Here is a 26,691-nt window from a genome sequence, read left to right on the forward strand (position 1 = left end):
TAATTGCATTCATAACCCTCGCTACTAGTTTTATTCCGTGAAATATGAAGTAATAACAGAAGAGAAGTCTCCTTAAACAAAATACAGCAAGCAAACCAAAATACATCTAGCTATCCGGATGAACTACTCCTCTCTGAAAACATATTCTTTATTGTTGCAATTAAACCATTTTTTATGAAAAGTGTATTTCTTCCTCAGTTAAATGAGAATTTTACAAAATATTAAAAGTATTTTTTTATTCATGATCGTATACAACCAATCATACCCAACTCAGATGACACCTGGGACCCACCACGGTAGATAAATCGAAATAAAAAAATTATGAAGTTAACAACTTTTTTAAGAAAAAAAGGGAGACTTGATTCCATAGGGGCCCCTGCCCCATTCATTCAAATACCGATTTAAACTCAATCAAATCCCCCAAATGATGTTTTCAAGTTAACTTTTTCTTTGAGTTGGCAGGCGCAATTGTAAAATGCATGGAATCTGCGTCACTTAGAAAAATAAAATTTATTCGATCATTATTTAGGCAGAAGTTCAAAAAATATCTTCTGCGTGTATTCAGTTTGTTATCTGCGAACAATCTCCTTGCAAATATCTGGCGGAGACAATGGTAGCCGTGGATATCTCAAATTCTGAACGTTGTGCAAGGCAGAAGATCACACCCGTAAAATATAGTAATTTCGTGAAAAATTATATTGTATTCAAGAGTGATAAAATAATGATGGGAATGAAAAGAGACATGAGAGAAATTTAAAGAGGGCATGAACAATGGATAGAGGATATTAAGGTAGATAATGGTGGTTTGACGGCATTGATAGATAGAAGAATACTGGGTTATAGGTGTTTTGAATAGTCTACCGGCCATAGGAGGCTTGTGATGGTTCCAGTATCATGACGATATTAAAATATTCATACTATTAAATACTTAAAAGTGAAAAGTTTCTTTCTACATACGATGGATTGAGGCCACGGCACTGTATAAATTTCCAGGGGCGGACAAAAACCTATCTCAAACTAGGAGACCACTACTAATAATATTCATCCTCCTCCGCTAGACCTACAACACGGAGATCCGTGGGCAGTACTCGCAGACACGCAAGATGCGCACGGCGGCTGCCATCTACCGGGCGACCTGCCTCGAGCTTCTACGAGGCTTCTCATCAAGCCCATCGCAGTCCCTGCCCACCACCAACGGCGATAGCTTGGCGCCCTCCACCAGCGGGTCCACGCTGTTCATCCGTTGCATCCGACCCTCCCTTTCGGATGCGCCCAGGAGTTTCCAGATAGACGTGGTGCGCCAGCAGCTGAGGGCCCTGGCCATTTTGGACACCGCGCGGGCCAGGCAGCAGGGATACTCCCACCGAGTGTCGTTCCACGAATTCCTTCGCAGGTTAGCCGAGGTGAAATCGTCGCCTCCCACATGCGAAGGGCATGGGAGGGGGGGAGCGGAATTACCAGTGTGACACTAATTTATTGATAATCGGTTTGAAACTGCCGTCGAAAAAATCAATAATTTCCAAAAACAACCTATTTCGACGGAAAAACGAGTTTTTTGAACGGGCATTGAATTATTCCGAAAATATATTTTTATGGAATTCATTTTTTTCTCTTTCCACTTGACTTTGGAATTAAACAAAGTGAGCATTTCGTCGAAGGAGTATTTTAGAATAAAGAGCATTCTAATCCATAAAACATAATGCAAACGATTCTCAGGCATCATAGTCGTTAGTTCATCAGGATGAAACAAAAAGCGAAAAATATAATAGACAGTTATACTTTATATTACTCACGACGAAATTTAGCACATATATCTTTAACTATCCATTTGATAAAATATAAGCAGAACAGAAGTCCGTGAGGAAAAACCAATTGAATGTAACCATTTACAAAGAAATGACGTTTTATGGTATGAATTGCACATAAAGTGAGGATATCCCATTACAAAACTAGCATTAGAAGACAAAGACGTAAATGAGAGTACAAGTGAAGTACTTCTTGTCGCTATGTGTCTTAGAATGTACCATAAGGAATAAATGAAATTTAAAAAATACTACTGAGCTACGAATTCACGCATAAAAAAGTTCCGCTTTGCGGATGCCATTAATGTTTTGGCAGAAAAATAAGGTCTGAGGAGAAAGCGTGTCTCTCAGAGAAGGCGATTGAAAGATATCAATTGAAGATTAGCAACAACAACACAAAGTGTTAGTAGTAGTATTTAGGGGAGGCGACCGACAGCTAAGGTCTTTTGCGTCATAGGGATGGACAGGAAAGGATGAAGGGTGGAGAGAAACCCGGCTTCGGCATTAGCCTACTCTTTACGAAAGGCGCCAAGGGCTCCAGTGCTTAACGTCCCATCCGACGGACGGCGCACTCACTCAAAGTGCCCTCCACAAAGCACCTCAAGTAGGGATCGAGATACCACTGAAAAATATTCAACACCGCCGGGTTTTAACCCGGGCCCTTTGGGTGGAAAGCCAGTACGTTAGCCCCCGCACCATCTCGATCCCCCACAACATAAATATTATAGTTTCTGACAGAAGTGGTTTTGTCAACACACACATTGACCAGAGAAGTCCAAGAAAGCAAATAGGATAAAGAGAAGAAGTGGAAAAGTATTGTTATCAGGAAGCGGAATCAGTAAAGACAGAAGAGCCAGGACAAAAACAATAAGTTCAATATCCTAGGAAAATAAAGCGATCTACCAAAAGAAAATTATGCTTGAAGCCAGAAACAAAGTCCTGGAATTAAGGCAGCAATATGGTAGTAAATTTTAAGCATGCAGCCTCTAAGGTATTGAGGGATGGAAAAAACCGCATTAGAAAATAAAATATCGGAAGTATTAGATGTATGAAGGTACATGATAATAATGAGGATCAAATGGTCGGTTATAATAGCTATTGGAGAGATAAGATTGAAGTAGTCTCATGAAAACTCTAGCATAAAGTATGGATGACCTTACCAGACATACTGAGATACGAGTACATAATGAGACTAATGGAGGCATTGGCCGAAAGGAAAATGAGAGATAAGAACTACAGAGGAAGGCCCAGAATGAGATACGTGGGACAAATAATAACAGACTTCATAGAGAAAAGATATATAGACATGAAGAGTCTCGCCGAAAAAAGGGATGAGTGGAGGGCTGGGTCAAATCAATCTTTGGATTGATGGCCAGTTTTGATGATGCAGGAAATGTGCCTGCAAAAATATAGTACTGAATGCATTGATGAGTTTAAGTAAGGATAAGTTGGTGCAGCGATTAACTTGCATAACGACGACTTGACTGGATGGACTAAGCGTTATGAACAAATCCGCGATGAACTGAGAGGATTCTGTTAGCGCACAACCCAAAAGGTTGATATCAGTAAACAACCATCTCAGTTCACAACGAAAGTAAGTAGGATATAAAAGAAACAATTGTTACCGACTCCTAGTCCCGTTGTCAACTTTGATGCACTAATAATATAACTGTACTTGTTCAACCAAATCAGTAAATTTTCACCACACCTTTGAACGTCAAGCGATATCAAATCAGACCGGCAATGAAAGATGTCGATTGAGATCTCGCTCAAATACAGTGATATTCCGTGTAGAATGTCCGCTCACATAGTCATTTGTGAGTTAGTAGAAGATGTAATGACTCCTGCAGATGTTACAAATAGGGCATTGAAGTTAAGTGAAAGCTAGATTTTTTTATAATTGATCAGATAAAATTACAATGGCAATTGATAGAATAATCTTATAATATCACGCTTACTCTGAACTTCCACGTTTATTCTGAACAGGAAGAAAATTTTACAGACGCAGAAACAAACTTTTATAATTAGCAGTTCTTCTGTTAAGAAAAAACTAAACTTTTTAGAATAAAGTACTTGACAAGTGTATAAACTCATTAATATGTTCACCAATTGATCACCTGCTCTGACTTGCGCTCAGAATAATATTATTCCACGTGCAAGGTACAATACACTTCACTAATCTGCATTTCAGGAATGTTTTGAGCTTATAATAAAATATTTCAATACCTTAACCAAATTTGCAGTTTATCGCGGGTTGATACTAGGGCTGAAATTCGATACCTATAGTCAAGGAAGCAAATTTACGTATGTATCTTAGCAAAGGAGATTTCTCTCTCATCACATGAGCGTTTCACCCAAGGACACTCCAAGGCTTAGTGTACATAAGGTGCTCCTTATTCGCAAAGATACTCCCTTCCAAATCTAAATGGAACGCAAAAAATAATTCACTAACGCATCTACTAATAATTAACATAAAGGCATGTAAATGGTCTTTATGTAGTTCTCTTGCCCCATAAAATGCCTACCTAATATTAGAAATCACAAAAAGAAAAAGAAAAGACAAATTCCATCTTAAAATGAAACGCACATTAAGAGGTGCATCGTAAATAAACTATGATGTCTCGCAATTACTTTTTGTAATTTGAGATGTAATATTGGTTTCTTTAGGTACAAGTTCCTTGCATTCGACTTCGATGAGACGGTGGAAATGAACATGGATAACTGCCGGCTATTAATGGTCCGCCTCAAAATGGAGGGATTTGCCATAGGAAAATCAAAGGTCTTCCTCAAGTACTACAACGAAGAATACCTCTCAAGGTTGGTATGGCAACAAGTACATTTTAAGTACATTGTGATAAGGGATACGTAAATGCCCCTATAAGACTTATCCCCATATGGCTTATGAAGGGATGAGTAAGTAATCCATCCGAGCCTCCAGCTTGGAGTCTAAGGATGTCCAATTTGTCCGTTTGATGAAAAAAGAAAGCGTAATAAGGGTGTCTAAATCCGGGGAGATGTCTCCCACCCTTCTGGCTAATAAGCTTCTCAGATGACGCATGCATTCAGAAAATATTCGTAACATTTTAGTCACCCTAATATAATCAACTTGCTACCCACTATTTTCATCCCTTCCGCTCAACCGACCATGTTTTACAGAAAGGAAATTCCCTCCTTATTTTAAAAACTGACGACACCGTTTCAGATGTTACTGAATGTCAACTTGTTTTCACTCGGTGGAACGTCGCCACAAATACTCCTCGAAACTAATCCCTTCACCAATCTTCTGATCGGAGAAATCTGACCTTCCCCGCAGGCTCTACGAGATCCAGGTGAAGAAAATCGTCAAGGTTCAGTCGATGATGCGCGCCTTCCTCGCCAAGCGGAACGTGAAAGTGAAGAAGCAGGCTTCGGTGTCGCAGGAGGAACCAGAGGCCGGTAACGGAGGCGATGATAGCACGGAACCTCCACCACCCCCACACCCATCCTCGATCGAGGAGGAGCCCAAACCCACCCCCACCCCGCCCACCACGCCCTCGCCCGCACCACCGGGCGAGGAGGAGGTGGAGCAGGGCGAGGAGACGGAGGGCAAAGAGGAGGAGACGGAGGCGGACGCGGAGGAGGGTGCCGCGGACGAGAACTAGGGAACTCTAGCAAGAAGTGACGAGACATGTGGCTTCTATTTTGATAAGGGGGGGGCGCGAGGAGGAGAGCGATTCTAGCGCGTAAGGGGCTTTGGGTGGACACCACATGTACTGCGAGCAGGGAGAGAGCAGGGAAAATTCAAAAAGAGGGTGGGGAAGAAAAAAAAAGTTGGTGCGTTTCGATTCTCCCCGCGAAGCCAGATATTTTGACTCCCTGCCCCTGAGGGATATTATATTGTTCAGTTTGTCAAAATTCCCTGGGTCCCATTGGCTTTTCCTTTGGCACGTGGATAAAAAATATAACCCTGTTTTAAAAAAATAGCTGTGCTAACTTCCCTCTACAGATATTTTAATGTTATTTTGACCCTATCGATGTAATCCGAAGGAATAACGCGCCACTGTCAGGCTACGCATGGCGCGCTACTCTAGATGGCGCACTTGGCTTTTAAGAAACTAGATCAAATGATAAAATTTAATTCCCGGTAGCATTGTGATTGTATTCACTTCACTTATAAGGTGAAAGCAGAGCGAGTAACATCCGAATACCTTAGTCTTTTTTAGCGATGTTATCCTTAGTTTATGTTATTTTTATCTCCCATGCAACTTAATGTTAGTTATGTATTCGATAATTCAGCTATTCAAGTGTCCTCTTTGTATTTAAGAGCCATGTCCACACCCATTTCACAGGAAATATTGCCCCTCACTTCCAAATCAACGTCTTAGTTCTCAAGTTTCAAATAGCTTCAAATGGCTCCAGGGATAAATCCCCATAGGTTGGGGATAACTGAACACATGCAACAAGATAAAGCGATTAAAACAGCCCCACATTGTGAGTTGTGCCGAATGGGGATTGCTAGAAAGAATGAGTAAACTGCTCTTCAGGCGGCTTTTCCAAGGGAGTTTTTCAAGAGTACTTGAGGAATTTTCAGTCCTCGAAAGATGCCCTTTCTTTTATTAATTATCCACGATAAATCTTCAATAAATCAAAATAAATATAGAAATGTATCACGATTTAAAAATTCCCCAAGCTTGAAAGTTTTACACTTCGCTTTCCCGGGAGAGAAACGGCTTTTGGCTCCCGCATAATAATATTTTCTCTCCGTCTTCCAATTTCTTTCATGTGCAATACGGTATTTTTAAGTTAATCATGGCCATTGTGAGGTTCATTTCTTTTCGCGGGAATGATATTTACTCGAACTAAATAGCAAGACAAATTTGTGCGTCCTACTGCTTATGAGTTCATTGAAATGTTTTTTTTTTCGTTCCTTAAGCATCTTGGCCAGTTAGGCTAATATGTCATGAAAATGCATTCTACGGCATTAGAAGTATTAACACATTGCCACCTCCAAGATCTCTTATAATTTGCAAAAGGAAATACGCCTTATGGTATAGAACATCCTTAAAATTAATGCCCTCATACAATTCTACTTTTACCAATTAATTTGTTTTTACTATAAATAAGTCCTATGTTCAGTGGCGTAGCTTGAGTTGTGCAGGTTTCTGAAAATATTCCACAGATTGAAATTTGCAAATATTCAACGTCAATTAAAAAGTTGTCCTGGCATATACGATATATGACCTTCGGCTCAAAGAAATTTTGAGCAGATAAAAAGTGAGATGATAAAATTTGGCGCATACAGTTATTGCTTTTCGCGAAGAAAAATGTTAAAAAAATATGAAAAGCGCTATTGCTTAAAGAAGAAGGATAATGATGATCCACCAACCTGCCCAATAAATAGCTATGCTACTTTGGTTTATTACGTCCTTTGTCTTATCGTATTAAGTTAAGATCAATGTCATTACTTGTTAAATGTAAGTGTGTAAACTTAAGATAGCCACAATAAGTAAGCTTGGTTTAATTTTAAATGAGCTATTCTTTCAACGTAAATATTAAATTATTTGTTCTTTCCACTCTAATTTTAATATCAATGCAGAATCATGTGACTCTCTTTAATATAATTCAAATTGAAATTGACCCTGAATGCTTATAAATATTATTAAATCGAGTGACCAAAACTTTATCCACTTCTCTTAATAATGTTAAAATATTTAATAAACCTTAAATTAACATCATAATCACTAATAACCCTCAACTTAGAAGATAGAGCAATGTTAAATAAAGTTGAATGTTAACCTAATAGAATGTGTCACTGCTATTTAATGTGCCATTTATAAATTTTAGAGTTTATTGTATTTGGCATGGTGATGCTAATGGAGACGAATTATTGATTTATTGAGGATAGCTGAGGAAAATTACTCATTTATTTACGTTCATATTTTGGTGACACATTTTGGTAAATACCATTTAAGCGTATTAGCACCACCAGCCATCGCAAGAGGCACTAAACAATAAAATGGGTTTTGTGAGTGATACTGCCAAACTTACATTGTCATCATACAAATGTGTATATAATGCAATTGGCCTATAGATTAATTCTTCATTTATTTGGAGTTTAGTGGCAGCTTACGGTGATATTACAATAGTCAATATTAATATGCTTGTTTGTGTAATTAATGATCTTTAAGTATTTTGATGTTTATAGTCAATAATAACATTTACGCGTGGAACGTGGTACAACTCTCCTTGAATTGGGGAAAATATCACGCTACCACGGTAAATTTCCATCTCTTCCAAAGTAAAAATAATCCAAAAACACAGTTTTATTAATAATAACAATAATGTTAAATATGCCACTAAATGGATCTGAATGGGAAACAAAACTCCTACTTAATAATTGTCCTTTTTATCTAGTCGTTTATTTGTAAATGTACAGCTGTTTTTAGAAATTTCTGGTAAGAGATGAAAATGAGATATAGTATATCAACTGGTGTTTGTGAGATAACCTCTCAGAAAAATCTCGCAAACTTCTATGTAAACAAGGCCTTATAATATTAAATGTCTTTGTTTAAACTGTCACAAATGTAAAAAGACATAAATCATATTCTAAATAACTGTCCATGATGATACTGAATTCGATTGTTGTTAACCAAAACCACTGTCTAAAACGTCGATATGTATCGAAAAATTGTTGCACTTTGTCTGTTTTGAAATTGAATAAATTACCTTCCAAAGAAATTAATAAGTGGGGTTTTGTTTTCAATTCAATAATCCCTTTCTGTGACGTATACTTTTCTAGAATTACCTAATGGCATATAAAACTAAAACAAAGCGTATTTCTGAGTGTAATAGAACCACGGATGAGAACACATTTCGCCCTGAAAACAATAAAATCTAAATTAAAACTGGGCGCATTTAAAAAACATGTAATTTAAAAACAATAATTAACTGAAATGGTTGCGTTATTATTATTATAATTTACAATTTGCGCCACAGGTTAATATTGGAAACTTAACTTTAGATTCGCCATAAAGATTTTTTTTAAAGAGCGTATTTAAATACGAGTTTAAAGAAAGCAATAACTATTCAAATGGAATAATATAATTATTGAACTTTGTTTAAATATATTCAGCTATAGACTACCCGTCGTCCATTAAATGGCTTCTCTAATTTCTATAAAAGGAGACCATAACTTGGAATGAAACTAAACAGAGATTTTAAACCGTAATAACACACACGGCTGAGCGAGCGGATCGCATTTTATAATCCTCCTGGAAGAATACAAAATATTAGACTACGTTACTCTTCCAATTAAATAAATTTCCTTTAATCCGAAGCAGATTGCAGCTAAACAATTTCATAAAGGTCCACTTCCTTCCGCCATAGCTGTCTTTCTTAGACTGCCAGTTAATTTTTCACTTTTCAAGAAAGTTGAATATTAAATTTGAAAATTTGGCCGCAGAGCAATAACAATTGCCTTTGAAAAAAAATTAATTAAAAATTTTCAAGCTAGAGCAACATCTCCGAATCATTTTTGTTTTTGAGATGGGATGAACTTTGCAGGGAAAAAAAAGGCGGAGAAAGAATCCGAAGAGATGAAGAAGCCGATTAAAGAGATGTCAAAGGAGGAAGCCGCGCTCAAAATCCAGTCGAGTAAGACGGACATACTATTTCAAAAGCTCAAGTTTTCTCCCAATTGGTATCAGTAAACTAATCCGTAGATGCCCTTCTAACTAATGCCCCTGAATTCTTTTTTCATCAAATATTTTCTTGTCAATATGTCGTTAATACAATCCCTCTCAACGGTGAAATATCTCACAACTGGCCACTTAAATAGAATGAATAGAATCCAATGTAATGCATTTGCTGTTATGTTTGTTGTGATGTTTTTCTGAAGTGTATTCACGTCAAAGTAGGTGAAAAAACATGGACGCGTTAAAGTAAAGATAATCTATGGTTTTACAGTTTTTGCCTGAGTAAAACAGACAGCAATTATAAAAAAATAACTGGAGTAATAACTGAAGCAGTTGTTTGATACAACCATCCTTAAATGAAGTAATACCTGAATGCAATTAAAGTAAAAATTACAATCAAAGATACATGATGAATTTCGCTTGAAGTGTACCGATAGCATCATCTAACTTAAAACACAGTCATCTTTATTACGGAGAAGTAGTTGGTCTTTATTACGGAGTATTAAGCATCCAATTAAATCCCTACGGGGGGCTCAATATAGTGGCCTCGAATGAAAGCCACCGTTTCACTGAAAATTGCGATTCAAAGTACTGGTTCCGACGTCTGTGAAGCACATTTTATTAAAAGAGCCAATAATTTGAGTTTTCTTTTCACATTTTATTGGATTGATATTTTTTGCATATTTAACATTAATCTAGCGAATAAATCAAAATTTTATTGAAGCACTAACCCTTTCACACTTCGCGCGAGTAGAAATCTAGGTTCAATTGCTTCTGTGGTTGTTTTTAAGTCTGGTGGTCATGAGACATTTCACCGAATCCTTAATTTACATAGGAAACATTTTTTCATTTTCAGATTTTCCTACTGATACCCCGAGTAAAATTTTTCTAGTGAATTAAATAAGTTACTACCATTTCATTAGAAATTAGGTAGAACCAACGCTGCTAGATAAGTTTTTAAAAATGTAGTTATTAGTTATCCCTTGAATCCATTTCCTTTTTTTTACATCTTGACCTCCTCCATAGAATAAACTACGATATTAAGTACACCTCGAGCATAAAGACAACCAAAAAATCTTCCATCTTACTCACAAAACTTAAATACCTATTTCGTCGGCTATGCGTAGGGCCAAAACTAGGTCTATCTTATAGTGCCAGGATAATAGGAGAGTTATTTGGTTGAATTTATCTAATAACGAGAAACATCAAGGAAAAATGACGATAAGGACCTTCACTGAAATCGCACAAATCGTTGACATCCACAGTCATTTGTTCCTATAATTCTATCATTATTTGGTCAGAAGCTTGGCATTGAGAAGCAAGAAAACCCACCACTAAAAGAACCTTTCACAGTTACCAATTCAGTCAGCCAGAGTATCAGCATATATGTGTGTGTGTGTATATATATATATATATATATATATATATATATATATATATATACACACATATACAAGGCTGTCCTTAATATTAGGACCGAGTCGATACTACCAGGATTGATACATTCACTCAAAAGTCTTAGCAGTAGCACCCTTGTGCGTCCACACACCTCTGTCAGAGGGTTTTCTGCGCCTCGTGCGCTTTTTGGAAGGCGGCGTCCGAAATGCTGATAAACTCCCTCGTCACGACCTGTTGTAACGCTTCCAACGAGCCATGGTGACGTCCTTTCAGCATGGATTCACCAATTCACATTTGATTGAGAAAATTAGCAAAAACTCGATTTGTTAAAATTCCTTTCCCAGAGTCTCTGCATATAAACTAGTTTCCACGAAAGTATAGCAAAAGTAACGCAGAGGGTATAGAATTAAATATGGTATAAAATCATAAAAACAACAAATAGAAGAGTATACTCCGAAACCAGAGTCGTATAACCCCAACTTAGACGAAAGATTATTTACATCTTCAGCATGAAGCAGAATTTCACTCGTCGGACAGCAAAACACTCACTAATTTGAATGGCATTATACTATTTTTTTGCAGGCAGCCCCACTTCCTTTTGTCGTTGCCGAATTCGGAAAACCTACCTAAGCAGCCATTCGATTTATTTTCTTTGGATTTAGTGTATATTACTCTTTCCCTACTCGGCTTTAAACATGTAAAAGGGGAAACAGAAACAAAAACACACGATTACGGACAGAATGTACAACCGCCACATGGAAGTGACAGCTTTCAGCGTAATAGCAATGTAAACGCAAATCACAACGCCATTACTGATACTTGCAAATCATGCATCACGTATGTTGAGCAAAACACTTTCGCCTGGTAAATTTTCGTAAACTTAATCTCCTATCTGTTTAGCTTCTCCTGAAAAAGAGCATCCGATATAATTAGATTATAATTCATTGAAATTACTGGTCTAAAATGTAGTGCTTTCATAACGTTTAATAGTTGAATGACGAAATATTTAGACCTACTGCCTGTTGGATTTTATATTCTTCGTTAGCTTCCTCGTAAGTTCTTCATCTGCGAATAAAAGGTCATGTTTTATCGTTTATTCACGCTCCACCCGAAGAGTTCCGGGGTGATCAATGCCGGAAGAAATACAAAGTGGGAGGAGCGGGGGCGAAAGACTTGGACGAAGTGACGGCTAATTTCATACGAGAATACTGCCATCGGTGGAAGGCCAAGTCAATCTTCCAGGTGCTCCTTCACTACAGAGCAGCGAGGAGGCAAGATTTAGTGTACTTCTCACAACAGGTACGACAGATTGGAGTGTTCAGCCTATTTTAACTCGCATTATATCCACCCAAGATAAATCCAGACGACATTCTCCCTCTACCTGATGTCATATTATTTGGTTCGTTATTTAAGCTCGATCAATTAAAAACCTTTCCAGTCAATAAACCCTTGCATTGAGACTTCACTGTAAAATTCCTTAGCTCCCAAAATAATAATGGTCATCCAGTAATGGTTCCCTGGGATATCAAAAGAATTGATCTTATAGTGAGGTACTCCAAATCAATTTCCATTTATCTCGCTGAATCTATTTTCATATTTTTGCTCCAAAATCTCTGGAACACAGGGAAAAACATAACTGAAAAACAGATCAAGCTTGGAAATTAGCTTATCTTTCCACTCGAAATTGTATTCAAATGGAATTCATGGATTACATAAAAAGAACACACACACACAGAAAAGGAACACACCCAAAAGAAAAAATAGACGTTTTAAATAATTCGGTAGGTTCATCAGTGTGAAAGGAATTACTCTCTCGCACTGATGTCATATTAATATGGACTTGTTCCGTGTCTTAGTCGCTTATCTAAATTTTTAAAAACCTTAAGTAGGTATATGGCATATACATACATGTGTAATTTGCTTTGAAACACCAAGATTAATAGTATTATTATTGATTCCATTAACACCTATATGTAGGAGGAAAAACTCTAACAATACTTTTATTACTGCTAAGACCCAGATCCACCAATAACAGTTCTCAATTTCAGATCATAATCTGATTTGACTTCTGCCTGCATTCCGCCAAAGTAACTCGATAGCAATAGGTAAGAAAATTCGAAATATAATAATTTTTAAAGATCCAAGAATCAAAGAAGTTAGGCTAATAAAACGCCAAATAATAGTAATTGTTAATTGAAGATAAACAATAACAGCCGATGAAGTAAATGATTGTGGATCAAAGAAAGTTTGGTGAAACCAGGCCTAAGTTATTCAAATCATTTTGTGCTACCGCTCATTTTTTTAATTTCCGTTTTAAATTCTGTTCATCTGAAATAAAAATTGTTTTTCCTCTTCGTCATCTGAATAAGGTGCACTTATTTCCCAATCTACTATAACTAAAAAATACAGATGCATTCCAATATTAACCAAAATAAACTCATCCGCAAGGGCTCACTTTAAGCCTACTCACATTGTTTCACCCCTTTTACAGGTGCACCTTTACAATCAAAGCAGCATCAGCAGGCTGCAGCATTGCCGATACGAAGTCCCGCTCTCCAACGTCGACACTGGGCGCACACGGTTGGACTTCTTGCCCAAACCCTCGGTCACCAAACTACCCTTCCGCATGATTGACGTACCTCAATTCTGGGACACTTCAGCGCTCTGCGACCCCGCAAAGGCTGGGTAAGCTGTCACGGTTAAGTCATAATGAAATACTCCATCTCATGCCGCCCGCCCTACTCTCTCTTTCGCCTTCCATTTCTATCTCATGGAAAAAGTGGTCCAGATGTTTTAATTGGTGCGCACAAACGTAGCATGCTGTTATAATACATTATCGCCCAAGCCGAGATGAATACCCGCAAGATCAGCATTTTGATTCGTACGCATAGCCTTGACGGTACGAAAATATCACGACAGCACTACGAAGTGCTAAATATTAATACAGTTCTGATCCTGTTCAAAAGGCGTTTAACCTAATTTTATATTTCTGGCACACTAATAAATTCTTATCTTACGAATCATTAATTAATAAATTAAGGAATCATTGATAAAACAAACGCTAAATCAGGATAAATGTCACTGAGCTAATTATTTTCCTGAACCTTCAAATTAAGCTATAGCATGCTCAGATGCGGCGATAAATTCATGAGAAGGGCTTACTCGACACTATGGAAATATGTCAAGAATATAAGTTCTACATTTACACATACACACCGCGATCCGCCAAACAGGTGCGTGGCAGAGGGTGCAACCATCAGGTGGAATGGGTAAAGGATAAGAAAGAGGGGAAGTGTTTAAGTGATGAAGGAAAGAGAAAAAAATCCACTCAAAATTCGTGAAGAGGACGAAATGAACATCAACCATTTACATGATAGACCGCCACCATAAAAAATTGGGTAATGCAGAACTGGGTGTTGATGATAAACTGAGAGTCTACAATATTAATTTTCATGTGATGGATAGGCACCCATACTTATCATTTTTTAAAGGATTAATTTTTAACATTCACGGACCCATATACACGTGAGGGAGGGAGTCGCGTGAACATTTTCAGAAGAACGATGGATGATGCTATTATAATTAACGGAGTTTGATTTTTATATAATTAAGTACAAGATAGGGAGTGAAATAATTCCTTTACCGGAAACGTTGATATCATATTGATCAAGTAAAGGAGGGAAGGAATTATTTCAATTATTTTATAGTTCATTAAGACTGGAGCGCGAGCTGAAATAAATCAAACATTAAATGTAATCAACAAAATGTTTATTCTTTCTTGCCTGTGACCACCAAAATAGGGAAATGATTGACGACCAATTCGACTGGGACGCACCATTAAGGAGAAGAGATAAGGGTGGAAGGAAGAAAAACACACGTGGTAAGCCATTTTATCATCTTCATATGACCCATATCATTTACGCTGGCATTCTGCTTTGTACATAAATTTACTTTAAATCAATAAGAATTCAGGTCAAAATAATACTGACGGGGGTATTGACTTGCCACTTGCTTCTGCAAGTGAGTTTTGATATTGAGGTCAACAAAAACTTACTAAATTGAAAAATAAACGTGGGGGAATGAATATGGGACACTACACTATAAATAAAAATTCTAGCGACGGATTTTCGGAGAATTCCCGAATTTTGCAGGGTAAGCATTGAATGCCCACAAGAAAAGTTACGTTTTACAGGATTTACTCCAGCACGTATGAAAAATGAGAGCCAACATTTCAAAACTACCAGAGGGATTGAGGTACGAGTAAGTAGCGATCATTAGAGCGATTGTACAATTGTGACATAAAGTAACGATGAGGAAAGATATATAAGGACCAAAACATATAAAATGACGTAAGGCTATCCCCTTAGAAAAGCAACAAAGAAATAAAGTAACTTAATTCTTGAGTGCCGTAAAGTATATTTATTTATTTAGGGTATATTTATTATTATTAGGGCGCTTTATTAATCACACTTGTCCAATTACTATAAAAATTACGGAGATATTCTGAAAAGCAAATGTCAAATAAACTTTACTGGTCTACGTATTGCATTAGATGTACAATACTTATTGCTAGTGTTATCAATTTAAAATAAATTTTTTTAAAGTTTTCCTGGTGTCATCATGTGAAAAATACGCTTAAATTACGGTTTTGGCGTTAATTATAAAAAGAAACGAATGGTAAAATTCATCGTATTCGCTTCGCCATTATACTTTCAATAATTACACATACTCATCATCAACATCTGAATCATATAAAATTATCAAATTTAGTTTACTTCGCGTTTATTTATTAATTCCGCAATGAAAAATATTCCACACTTTGTCAAATATATCTCCAATTGCGATCATAGTTTAATAGTCCTCGATCATCTCACAACGAAACATGCCAAAAAATACGCCGTTTGTATACGTTCGGGCAAGTCTGCCAGCCTCTTCCAAACCCACGTCTCAATCGTTCCACTCTCCAACCATATAATCACCGCCACTAACTTGAAACCCGCAACCCACGCATGACCCTCCGAACGAAGACCAAGAAGTCCAGACCGGCGAGCGCGGGGAAGCTGACTGTCGCCGCGTTTCCATCGGCCACACGCAAGCGCCATTCTGCCGCTACCCCAACTCTGGCACTGCGGTGGGCTACGCTCCGTCCGCACAGGGTCACCGGGGCCCCATGAGGAACATTGGAAGGCCGTCGGCACCGGATAATCCGGCACCGCCACCTCCAGTCAACCGGAACCGATTCGAGCCATCATCCTCCTCGATGGACATGGACCGAGGAGAGTCGGTCAGCGTCTCGGAGAGGAGGAGTCTGTTCTCGAACGACGCGAGAAGCAACAGCTACAGCCCTGGACCCTCGCCCGGATTCAGGGAGCAGCCAAGGAAGTTTAACGGAGGCGTGTCTGGGAACAGCAGGTAAGGTGGATCCACACTCACGCGAGACAAATGTGCTCGTGCTGAGTCTTTTTGGATCTTTTTAACTTTAATTCAAATTGCTATCGATTCCAGACTGTTAGCATCTAGGCACATCAAAATCATGGGATGCTATTTTTTTTAAAGGTTAAATCCAATAGTAATACCCCTGTAAGCATTGCTTTTTCATCTCCCTGAAAAATTGAAGCAATAGGATGTATTTTTTCATTACCACCACTCAAGCTACAGTTCTCTAAAACATAAATATGATATCCCTTATACCAAATCCTATGAAAAGTAGATATTGTTGGCATGATAACAAATACTGTCATTGCAAGACTGTGAGTCAACTGTATTGCCTAGTAAACCAACTTTGCATGACAACAACGAGGTCTTTTTCCGCGAAAAATCATTTTTTGTTAAATTGATGCAATGATAGGTGATGTTTAAAGTATGGCTATTAATGAGTTCACTGTCATAAAAAAATTAGCCCAAGTAAGAGCTTGATATCTTTCAAAATTTTTCCAACAGAACATTGTATTGTGCCAGGCTAAAATCGTCCAATTAGTGCCCACTGAGTTTTGATATTAATCAACTACTCTCAAATTAAAATTTTTCCCATGACTTGCATACATAAAGATCGTCATTGAAATTTCCTGTCCATTTGTTTTTCTTTTACCAAGCGCCCACGTTATAACTTGGGAGATTTGAACTTGACTTTCTTATAAATAATAATTGACATTTTATGTTACATCATATAGCAACCAGACCACACATTACAAGATATATTCTATTTCCCTTATCTTGAATTACTACAGAGAAACCATTTAAGATGGAAAGAATATGCCAAAAAATATTTCTTAAATAGCTCAAATGAGTCTTAACCTCTCCACAAGCCTGCGCATGTTCTTTGATATGTACTTGATATATGCTGTGCTTAGTACTTACTGGTTTTATGTTGTTTGGAGCAGATAGCATTTTAATTCTGGAATGATTCTGATTATGGATATAAACTCATAGTAAATACTTTGTTATGTATCATAATTGCACTAAATTTCATTAGACTGGGATGCCCATCCAATCTCCCCTAGCTACTCCCAACACTATCAACCATCTCCCAAAAAACTCAGATCCACTTATTTTACCATTTTTTACTATCACATGTTATATTTTGAAATCAATATAAACAGCATGCTTAAATACCACTTACATTATAAAGTATTACATCAGAAGCTGAAATAACCACTGAGATTTTTAATGTGTTCCACTAAAATAAAATATGATATTTCTACACAACCACTACACTTCAACAAGTATAATTGTCCTTAATCTTAAAAATGTTATGCTGGTTAGGTTTACCTTAACATATTTTTCAACACATCCGCCCTTGACAATTTTAATGACGCAGTTAATACCATAAGCCTACCCTATAGAGGGCATCCCTGCAAAGGGGCTAGAACCTTCTCTGAGAAGTGGAATTACTGCATGTTTATTAATAATGTCCCAATGAAATAAACCTTATATGTATGTAGCTCTGCTACTCCATTTTATGAATATGAGTATATATTCATTTTGCAAAAATTATGGCACCCATAAAGAATCCAGCTTAGATGGTTTCCAATGCCTAATTACTAATGCTTTTCTGGCTCATGATTTAGACACCTATGATATAAATGATGCATATACATGTAAATATATACATATATATAAATATATATATATATATATATATATATATATATATATATATATATATATATATATATATATATATATATATATATATATTGCTACCTAGCCTGCTCAGTGCTAAAAAATTATATGAGGTATTACATTCCATTTAGAAGTATGTTAATCATTATGTTTTCTCTAATTTGTAGCTAAAAGGATATTAATAGATATATCACTATCTACTGAAGTTAATGTCACTGATGAATATGATATTAAATCATTGACCATCAGTTCAATAAAGTAATTCATATGGAAACTATTTCATATCCTCTTATTCGCTCTGTTAGCTAATAATCATTTTTATATTACAGTTCATTGGGTAGATATCATTTAACGTTGTTAATATTTACTCTGCAGCCCTAGCTGGTCATTCAGTAATCATCATTGAACATTTTTCACCATCCTTACATATTCTAGGTGCCTACATAGTTATCTAATTAAAACAGAGACTTTAGTAACAATGTAGTATGTAAAATAAAGTTTAAATATAAGGTTTCCCACAACCTTCTTTGACAATTTATTTTTTACTATAACATTTCATATAACTGCTCTGCAGCTAGTCTCACTAGACTGCTGAGCTAGAATTCATACTTGCTTGCTACTTAAATGGTCACAAGGTTAATCCAGCATTGGGGTTGATTTTTATCTGTTGCTTTTAGAATACTCATAACATAAGTTATTGTAAAATATGACCTCACAGTCAGGGCACATAACACTAACTCCAATGTTCAGAATATATTACAAGACATTGTCATAATACTCAAATACTTCTTGGATTCATGTATGAGCACACAGTCCTTTAAGCTTATCTGAAATGAACACTGGCATAAGAATTTCCTTTACTATACCTTATGTTACTAATGTCTAATGAACATATTGGGGAAGGAATCAATGAGCTAACAATTTACACTGACTACCTTAAACCATGAATATTCTCAAATGAAAGACATGTTGCTATTCTACCCCATTTATATCTGACCTCAATAGTACAAAACTTAAAACCAGCTTGTATATTAATTGTGCCAATACAACTTTAAAAGAGACAAGCCTTATGGGATTTCACATAGTGACAGCATTGGAGACCTAAACACTTCTTCAAGGGCTTCTCTTGAGGATGAGTTCAGTACTAAGATGAAGAACAATGACTACACCAAGGACACAGACAACAATTTATCATCGGAGACTGATGAGGACAACAACAACTTGGCAAAAAGAATCGACGCCTTGTTTGGAGATGTGGAAGGAATTGCAGAAGCCACTGGGCCAAAGAAGGTGCCCTATAACCGGTTAGTTCGAGAGAGTCTCTCTCACTTCACAAAAGACAATGCATAATGATAAAGAATAATGCCTATTGAGAGCCGTAGAAGCCAATATAAAATACAGCCAGAGATAAGTAATCAGAAAACTTGGCTTCAGAGTTGAACATACTTTTAAATGACTAAAAATAATGACAGCAAAGTCACTTAAGATTAAATTTCCCTCAGAAATCAAAATTTTGTGCCCGTTTATGGGCCTCATTATCAAGCATATATGCTCAAGTCTATTTCAGAACTAATCCAAATACTTAAAGCAGTGCCCTTGCTTAAAACCCAAGAAAATATGGACACATGATTCATTATAGCATCAGTGTGTCAACGGACATTATTAGAAACTTATTTTTTCTTAAGTTCTATAATAGGTACAGCATTAAATGTAAGTACTCATCTATATTTGAATGCTCAAGGATAATCAGAATCCATCCAGACTAAAATCAAAAGTACTGAACAAATTATGAAAAAGTGCAAAAGTCAGATATGCTATTATTGCACTAAAATAATGTACAAATATGATATGAATTTGGATTTGTGCACCACCAACTTCCTTACAAATGCCCTTTGCAATGGCATTCGCTTAACTATCTATCATTAAAATAAATAAGTTTTTAAAGCAATTGTACAATAAGAAATTCGACTAACCTCCAGTCATAACAGGACAATTCACCCAAATACATCCCATTCAAATCTTAACTTAAACTTTTTTCCCAACTTAAGCAACTCTGAAAACAAAACTCTCACTGGCCTATATGCTATCATTAATTTAATTAGGAAGATGTTCCACACCAAAATAATGCTTTTTGCCCTACAAAATGAGAGATCAATTTTAACGAAATATGGAAAAGCTGAACAAGGTATCTATTAACTGTAATTTCATATATAGTTTTGGTTGGTTCCTACTTTTAAACATGCATCTCCAAGCCTTAAATGTTCCCTTTAATTAATTTGAATATTTTTAAACATGCCCACACCTAATATTGACCAGAACTTGACTTTCGGATGGTTCCCGCCTACATTTAAACATGCATTTCCAAGCCTTAAATGTTCCCTTTAATTAATTTTAATATTTTTAAATATGCCCACTCCTAATATTGACCAGAACTTGACATCCAATTTATTATCATTAATATCCAGACTTTAATTATATTTTAACATATTTGATTACTGTAGATGCTTATTAGATGGGATGTAAATAGTAATATGCATCATATTAGAGTATCTAAATGAATTTGTAACATGAATACTATTTAGTATTTAAACATTTCCTATAATATAATTCCCATTTAGAATATTAGATTTCATTTTTTTAATACAAATATATTTAGCATTCCCATTTGATGTAGCAATGATGTACCTCAGGTTGTACCTGAATTTTTATTGTCACTTCATCAACATACACTAGAGCATTAATTATCCAACTTCAGAATACCTAATGGGCAGATTATTCATTGTTCTCAGTAAACATTTCCTCTCCCCACATCCACTCGTGTTTCTTCCCCTCTCACCTCAAGGTTGGTGGCTAATGGTATTTACTCTATTACAAAAATGTTTCCTGTCGCTCTAAAGTCATTTAATTACATAACTTTAGAGTGTATATTATCACAATTATAAGTCTTCTGAAACCCTACTCCACAATAATATTACCTAATGACTCATCATTTTCAATTATCTTCAGGTGCCTTCCCCTCATTTACTTCAGATAATTGGTGCTCTACTGTACATTCAAATGCATCTGAAAATAAGCCATTAATGCAACAACAATAAATTCATAATACTACATATCCTATACAGGTTAGCCAATAATTTCCACAGTGAATGAAAATAAACCTTACAATGCCCCCTTCATGAATTATAAGTCTAACTTTCATGTACGAAATAAAGTCCTGTAAAGCTTTATAATCACAGTTCAATGAATTATAATAACCACTCTTTCCATTCCTCACCTTTTACAAAATTAAATTATTAACAATTATTTTGTCTTTCAGCCCTAACCTAAGGTAAGTTTTTCACCATATTAAATAACTCCAGGCAAAACCAAAGTGCATACACACTTTAATACAGATCATCTTTTCCATAATTTAGGCCAGTTAATCCAGTCTACGAAATGGAAATGAAAGCCTCCAGAGGAAACCCATCCCAGGATGGAGCACCATTTAACTTTCAGGTTTGACTCCACTAAACATATTTTTCTTTCAATTAGTACACTTATACATTTAAATTTACTACTAAGATGGCTGGTCTGTGTAGGCAGATAAGGTTAATGATAAGATATAAATAAGAAAATGGCTTATAGGTTGAATAATGGAGTCTGCACTGAAAAAATGGGATGATTGCTTGAATTTCATTTCTCATTGAATATGATAAAAAATATCAAAATGGAAACGATATTACACAAGGGTGATCTAGCAAAGCCAAAGTTTGTCAACTCTTACATCAAGGTGATTGAGAAAAAATAAAGATCATTTCACCATTTATTCAATTTTTCTTTTTTAACTTTAAAATTCAGTGATATTTTTGCATGGGATTTTCCATGGCTAATATTTTTTTTATTTCCCATCACAAACCATACCACTCTAAAATTTTATCTACTTTCACAATATATTTGGAGTTATTTATTTATTTATTTATTTATCGACTTAATTGGGCAAGGTTAAGACTTATGGGCTAGCAGGGAGTTATATGGGAAAACTAGAAGCAATGTTTTCAACAGCAATTGTTCATTTACATACCTTTCCATGAGCATGAAGTTTCAAATAAATGGTTGAACGGGCAAAACCTTTTGCACAGTAAAGTTAATTGTAGACTTTCAGTTGAAGAGTCGAACACCTTTAAAATTTTCCTTCACCAGTGAAAGGGAGATTTTTCTGTAAAAAGGAAGTCCTGGTTCAAAACCAATTACAAGACATCACAAACAAAGAGAGTAGTTTTGATTTCAGACATTCTATTTGTATAGTTAAATGGTCTTTTAATATACACCTAAATAAAAATTATTAGATCCCATATCTGACACTGTATCTCTAGCAGACACCGAAAATAACACCTAAAATTTAGTCCATAAATAATATTTCACTGTTAGAGAGAGGGGGTATGGTCCATCATAATGATCCATATTAAAATATGCACTTTGCGTGGAGAGAATTCACTACCTTTAAGTGTTGAAGTAAGTAAATTCATACATCATAAATAAATCATCAGTATTGTCATGCCTAAGCAGACAACATGCAAATGCCATTAATTTAGCCACCATAACACTCACAAGAGGCATCAAGCATGCATCAACAATCATTGCAAAATTAGGGAGAAACATCAATGAGCGTAGCATTAAATCATTCAAGAATGTGGGAATCCATCCTTTCATGAGTGTAAAGCTCATAGGTTGAATGCCATCAAAACAGATTGGCATCATTCTTGGCTCTTGCACTTGTCACAAAGATAGGACAAAGCAAGCAAGGAACCTTGTGACACAAATTCATTTTTTAATACCAAGTGGTAAAATGATGCATAGCCAAATTCATGAACATTTTAAATATTTTCTTTCAGTTTTTTGAGAAAAATCAGTGGTACATTTTTCATTAACACTTTGCAATGGTTATGGAAGGAAGTAATTAAAACCATATACTTCAATGAATGCCCGACTTTGATAGCAATGATACAATGTAGATAGCTTAATTAATATTTAGCGATCAGTGCTTATTGCATTTTCATCTAGTACTAATTTTCACTAATATAGACACAAGAAGGGCTAAAAAGCATATGTCAATTTCTTAACTCTTGAAAATCTTGAGGAAAATTTGATTAAATAAAATTTAATGAAATAATTTTTTCATAATAAGGAAACTCCATTTCTTCAATTATACTATTGAAGGGATTATCATTTCATATAAACTCATATGTGAAATGGTAAATGTATCACAACATATTTCCTAATTTTAATAGCCATATGTCATTTTGACAATTTTCTTAACTACTGTATGTATGTCCATTCATAAGATAAAAGACAAGTGAAAGACAGAAACAGCAATTTCATTTTTGTTTTGCTATAGGATCAGCCTTAATAGCATTATGGCCTTTATTATATTAATATATAGAATGGAATGACTACAATAACTTCATTCTTCATTTGGTTTATTTAATATAGGCCAGGGGGTCTTTTCCCACCATTATTAAAATCAATATAAAAAATTAATTATTTAACACAACATTAAAAAATAAACTTAGTGTGATTTAGTTTACATCCTCTGGACCAACTGAATAATGAGTAACTTCACCTGTCTTTTTCTATTTCCCTCTGACTGCTCTCATCTATAATAAATAACATCAAGGGTATGCTGCGCAAGACAAATTACAGTCGAGCATCACTCAAGCGAGGACAGTTGGATGACTTCGGTCAATCTAATGCTTCCTTTGGTGGTGTTAGCAGCTATGGAGCCAGGGGTGGTGACAATAGAAGTTATTCCAATCACACTCCAGACTCGGGCAGAAACATGAATGGCCCTACTTTTAACTCATTCACACCTTCAAGACCAAGAAGGAATTCAGATAAGTGGAGAGAGCAAGATGACAACAAAGTGCATCAACTGGCACCAGGGATAGTTTTGGAGGGAGAAGAGGAAGAATTATGAGGAACTAAAAGTTGCATTTTAATCTTGTGCATAATGGAGCAAGACAGTTGTGCTACGCAATTTACATTTTTCATACAGTATCATCATTTATAAAGGTATTTTCGCAAGTTGGAATCATTTTTTTTAGCATAATGTGTAGGAATGTGTTTTACATGGAAACATGCTGATATTTGGCTCTAACAATTCCGCAGAAGAAATTTGAATTAGTCCTCTTGGTTTTCATTAGGCATTTAATGATATCAAAAAATCTTCAGTGAATCTTTTTAGAGTTTATACAATTTGTATTTATGTTGATTAAAATGGAAGAAAAATACCTACTGATCAAAATAAGCATAAGAACATATTTACCCTGTCGCACCTACCTCTTTAAAACATGCCATTCAGGGAAACAAACTGTGCATGATAACTGGAGGAATAAATAAAATTCCAAAGTCAAACATCTTTCATGTATCAATAGGTTATTTTTCTACTTTAACTTTACATTTTTTTAGAATATATCCACTCATCCAGATTACTTAATAGCAGCAATGGCAATACTTAATTTAACCTACAAGCAAATTCCAAAATAAAATTGGTTTCAAAATAAAAAGCAAAAGGAAAGTATGAAAGTATTTCAAAATTCCTTTAAATTACTCGATAGCTTTCTGTAAAATTAATTATTTTTTCTGTCTACCCTGATATCCACCAGATCAAATGATGGGTAATTTTAAAACATTATTGGTATGTTTTAATCTGCCATACTCTTATGAAGTCAAAGATTTGCAGTCACCATTAAATGGGTTAATTCATGACTGATCAAAAATAATTAGGACCTTATAGCCTTCTCGGTTATAAATTCAACTGGGCAGGTTTTTTTGAATTTATTCTTATAGCTCAAAAGTGACAATCTACCATCTAAGGTTATCCATATTTTTTTCTTTTTTTATAATCCATGTATATGAAATGGAACAAGGGAATAATACATTTGTTTTCCTTCACAGAATTATAATATCTGCTGACAAGTCTGGGTTATTACTAAGATATAATAAATTTAAGTCATTGGAATGACTTTTGCCCTTTTATGATTGGCATGAGACAAACAATCCTTCAAGTAATTTCCACGATACAACTTCCAACACCTTATTGTCATAAACAATGAGAAACATAAATGTACATTTTTATAAAATTGTAACTCTTCGCATTTGTTATCTAAACTTTATATAGCAAATTTACCTAATCCCTCAATACAAGGCCTTTTTATAGAATTACATGAAAATTTACTGTTTAAGATTTTATATGGTATATCAATGTAAGCTAAGAGCAATTATGTAATTTCTTTATGTCACTAAATAAATCCTGACACTAACACAAAAATGGTAACATTTTGAAAGCAATGAAAATACCACTTAAAATATAATTAAATTCGTACATCTCTATACTAATTAACTTTTATCTTTTTCATTTAATTTGGTTCAGCTGTGAGTGGAAAGAATTACAAAGAATATTTCACTTTTTGTGACCAATGTTTAAAGTCATATTTTTCAATTTATTTTGATCTGTTCTGACCACACATTACACCTTTTTTGCAAAAAAATTATCTGAGTTAACGAACCAAAATTTCACAGTAAGTAAGAGTACAGCTCACATCTTACCAAGTCCTAAGATGTGTGAAATTTGCATATTTATTTCTTTAATTAGCCTTAATCCGAAATCAGCACTTTTTGGCCTTTACATCGCCCTACTATAAACAGTGAAAACAATGGAGTAGATTACAAATACCAAAGCTCAAGGTGGAGGAAAACCCACCCAGGCAAGAATCGAACCCGTGACCCATGGATTGGCAGACGAGGACGTTACCCCACCACCACCGAGGCCAGCAATATCAGGGTAAAGGAACCAGTTCATTTCCTTACACCAAAAGCTGCTATCCAGAAGGATATGGTACCTAAGTAATTCCACTGCTTGGATGAATCTTAAGTGTCTGAAGTCACTGAGAATGAAACCAGACTTCTCTAGTTAATATCCTAATCACCCATACTCATTTTATCCTTCTACACACTGAAAACTAGAATGAAAATTAAATGAATGATTCTTTCTCATGCTGCTACCTATGCATGAAATGGCAGTAACAATCAAATGCTGTCATATGCTCCATTTATCATGATGGATAATGCTAAACTAAGCCAAAGGAATTACTTTAGCCAATCCAAAGATCACAAGCAATATTGCAAAATGCTTAATTACAAGCTCATAGCACAAGGGTAGTACATTTACATATTTTTCTGCATAAGACTGTACAAAAGTAGCTGATATAAGACTTATATGACTAATTTAGAAATGATTGAATTGCTGAATAATCAAAATGTTTTGTCACCTAAAGATCATGTATAGCATCCCATTCTTCATGAACTATCCATTTCTCTCCCGGTCAAAGTGAGAAGGGAGTAAAAAAAACATGTACTTCATACCCTCCCTCATTTTCAACCTCTATTCATATTATCTCCCTCCATCCTTGTTTCTCACCTCCCCATTCTTTCCTATAAACCCAATGTATGGAGTACATAAATGTGCATAGCCGAGACAAATTGCTCCTTGAAAATAATGGTGAACTGTGATTGATAGTTGAGTTTTAAGAACAAATGTAGAAACAAACTAAGCAATGATTGGTTATTTTGAGAATAATGACTTCAAGAGTCAATGTTTACTATAATCTAATAATCATAATTTAAAATTTTGAAAACCACAATTGGCAGGGATAGCATTT

At 35.5% G+C, this 26,691-nt stretch overlaps 1 protein-coding gene across 3 annotated transcripts in view; it reads left to right on the forward strand.

Annotated features, from left to right (window-relative positions):
* ninaC (STKc_myosinIII_N_like and MYSc_Myo21 domain-containing protein ninaC) overlaps positions 1 to 24,389 on the forward strand; it is a 61,571-nt gene extending 37,182 nt beyond the window's left edge. Inside the window, exons 19-29 of one of the 3 annotated variants that reach the window (XM_071592719.1) lie at positions 1,059 to 1,393; positions 4,470 to 4,619; positions 5,116 to 5,237; positions 9,345 to 9,434; positions 11,988 to 12,172; positions 13,365 to 13,558; positions 14,674 to 14,753; positions 15,901 to 16,285; positions 19,081 to 19,299; positions 21,409 to 21,490; positions 23,649 to 24,389. In XM_071592719.1, the coding sequence (XP_071448820.1) occupies positions 1,059 to 1,393; positions 4,470 to 4,619; positions 5,116 to 5,237; positions 9,345 to 9,434; positions 11,988 to 12,172; positions 13,365 to 13,558; positions 14,674 to 14,753; positions 15,901 to 16,285; positions 19,081 to 19,299; positions 21,409 to 21,490; positions 23,649 to 23,948 (2,142 nt within the window). In that variant the 3' untranslated portion in view covers positions 23,949 to 24,389. Of the gene's footprint in view, positions 1 to 1,058; positions 1,394 to 4,469; positions 4,620 to 5,115; positions 5,238 to 9,344; positions 9,435 to 11,987; positions 12,173 to 13,364; positions 13,559 to 14,673; positions 14,754 to 15,900; positions 16,286 to 19,080; positions 19,300 to 21,311; positions 21,324 to 21,408; positions 21,491 to 23,648 lie in introns of all 3 variants that reach the window. The other 2 variants (XM_071592720.1, XM_071592721.1) reach the window with 2 other exon arrangements.
* Positions 24,390 to 26,691: the final 2,302 nt, after the last annotated feature.

Source organism: Hetaerina americana, unplaced genomic scaffold, assembly GCF_022747635.1.
Source record: "Hetaerina americana unplaced genomic scaffold, ioHetAmer1.1.p SCAF_5, whole genome shotgun sequence".
NCBI lineage: Eukaryota > Metazoa > Arthropoda > Insecta > Odonata > Calopterygidae > Hetaerina > Hetaerina americana.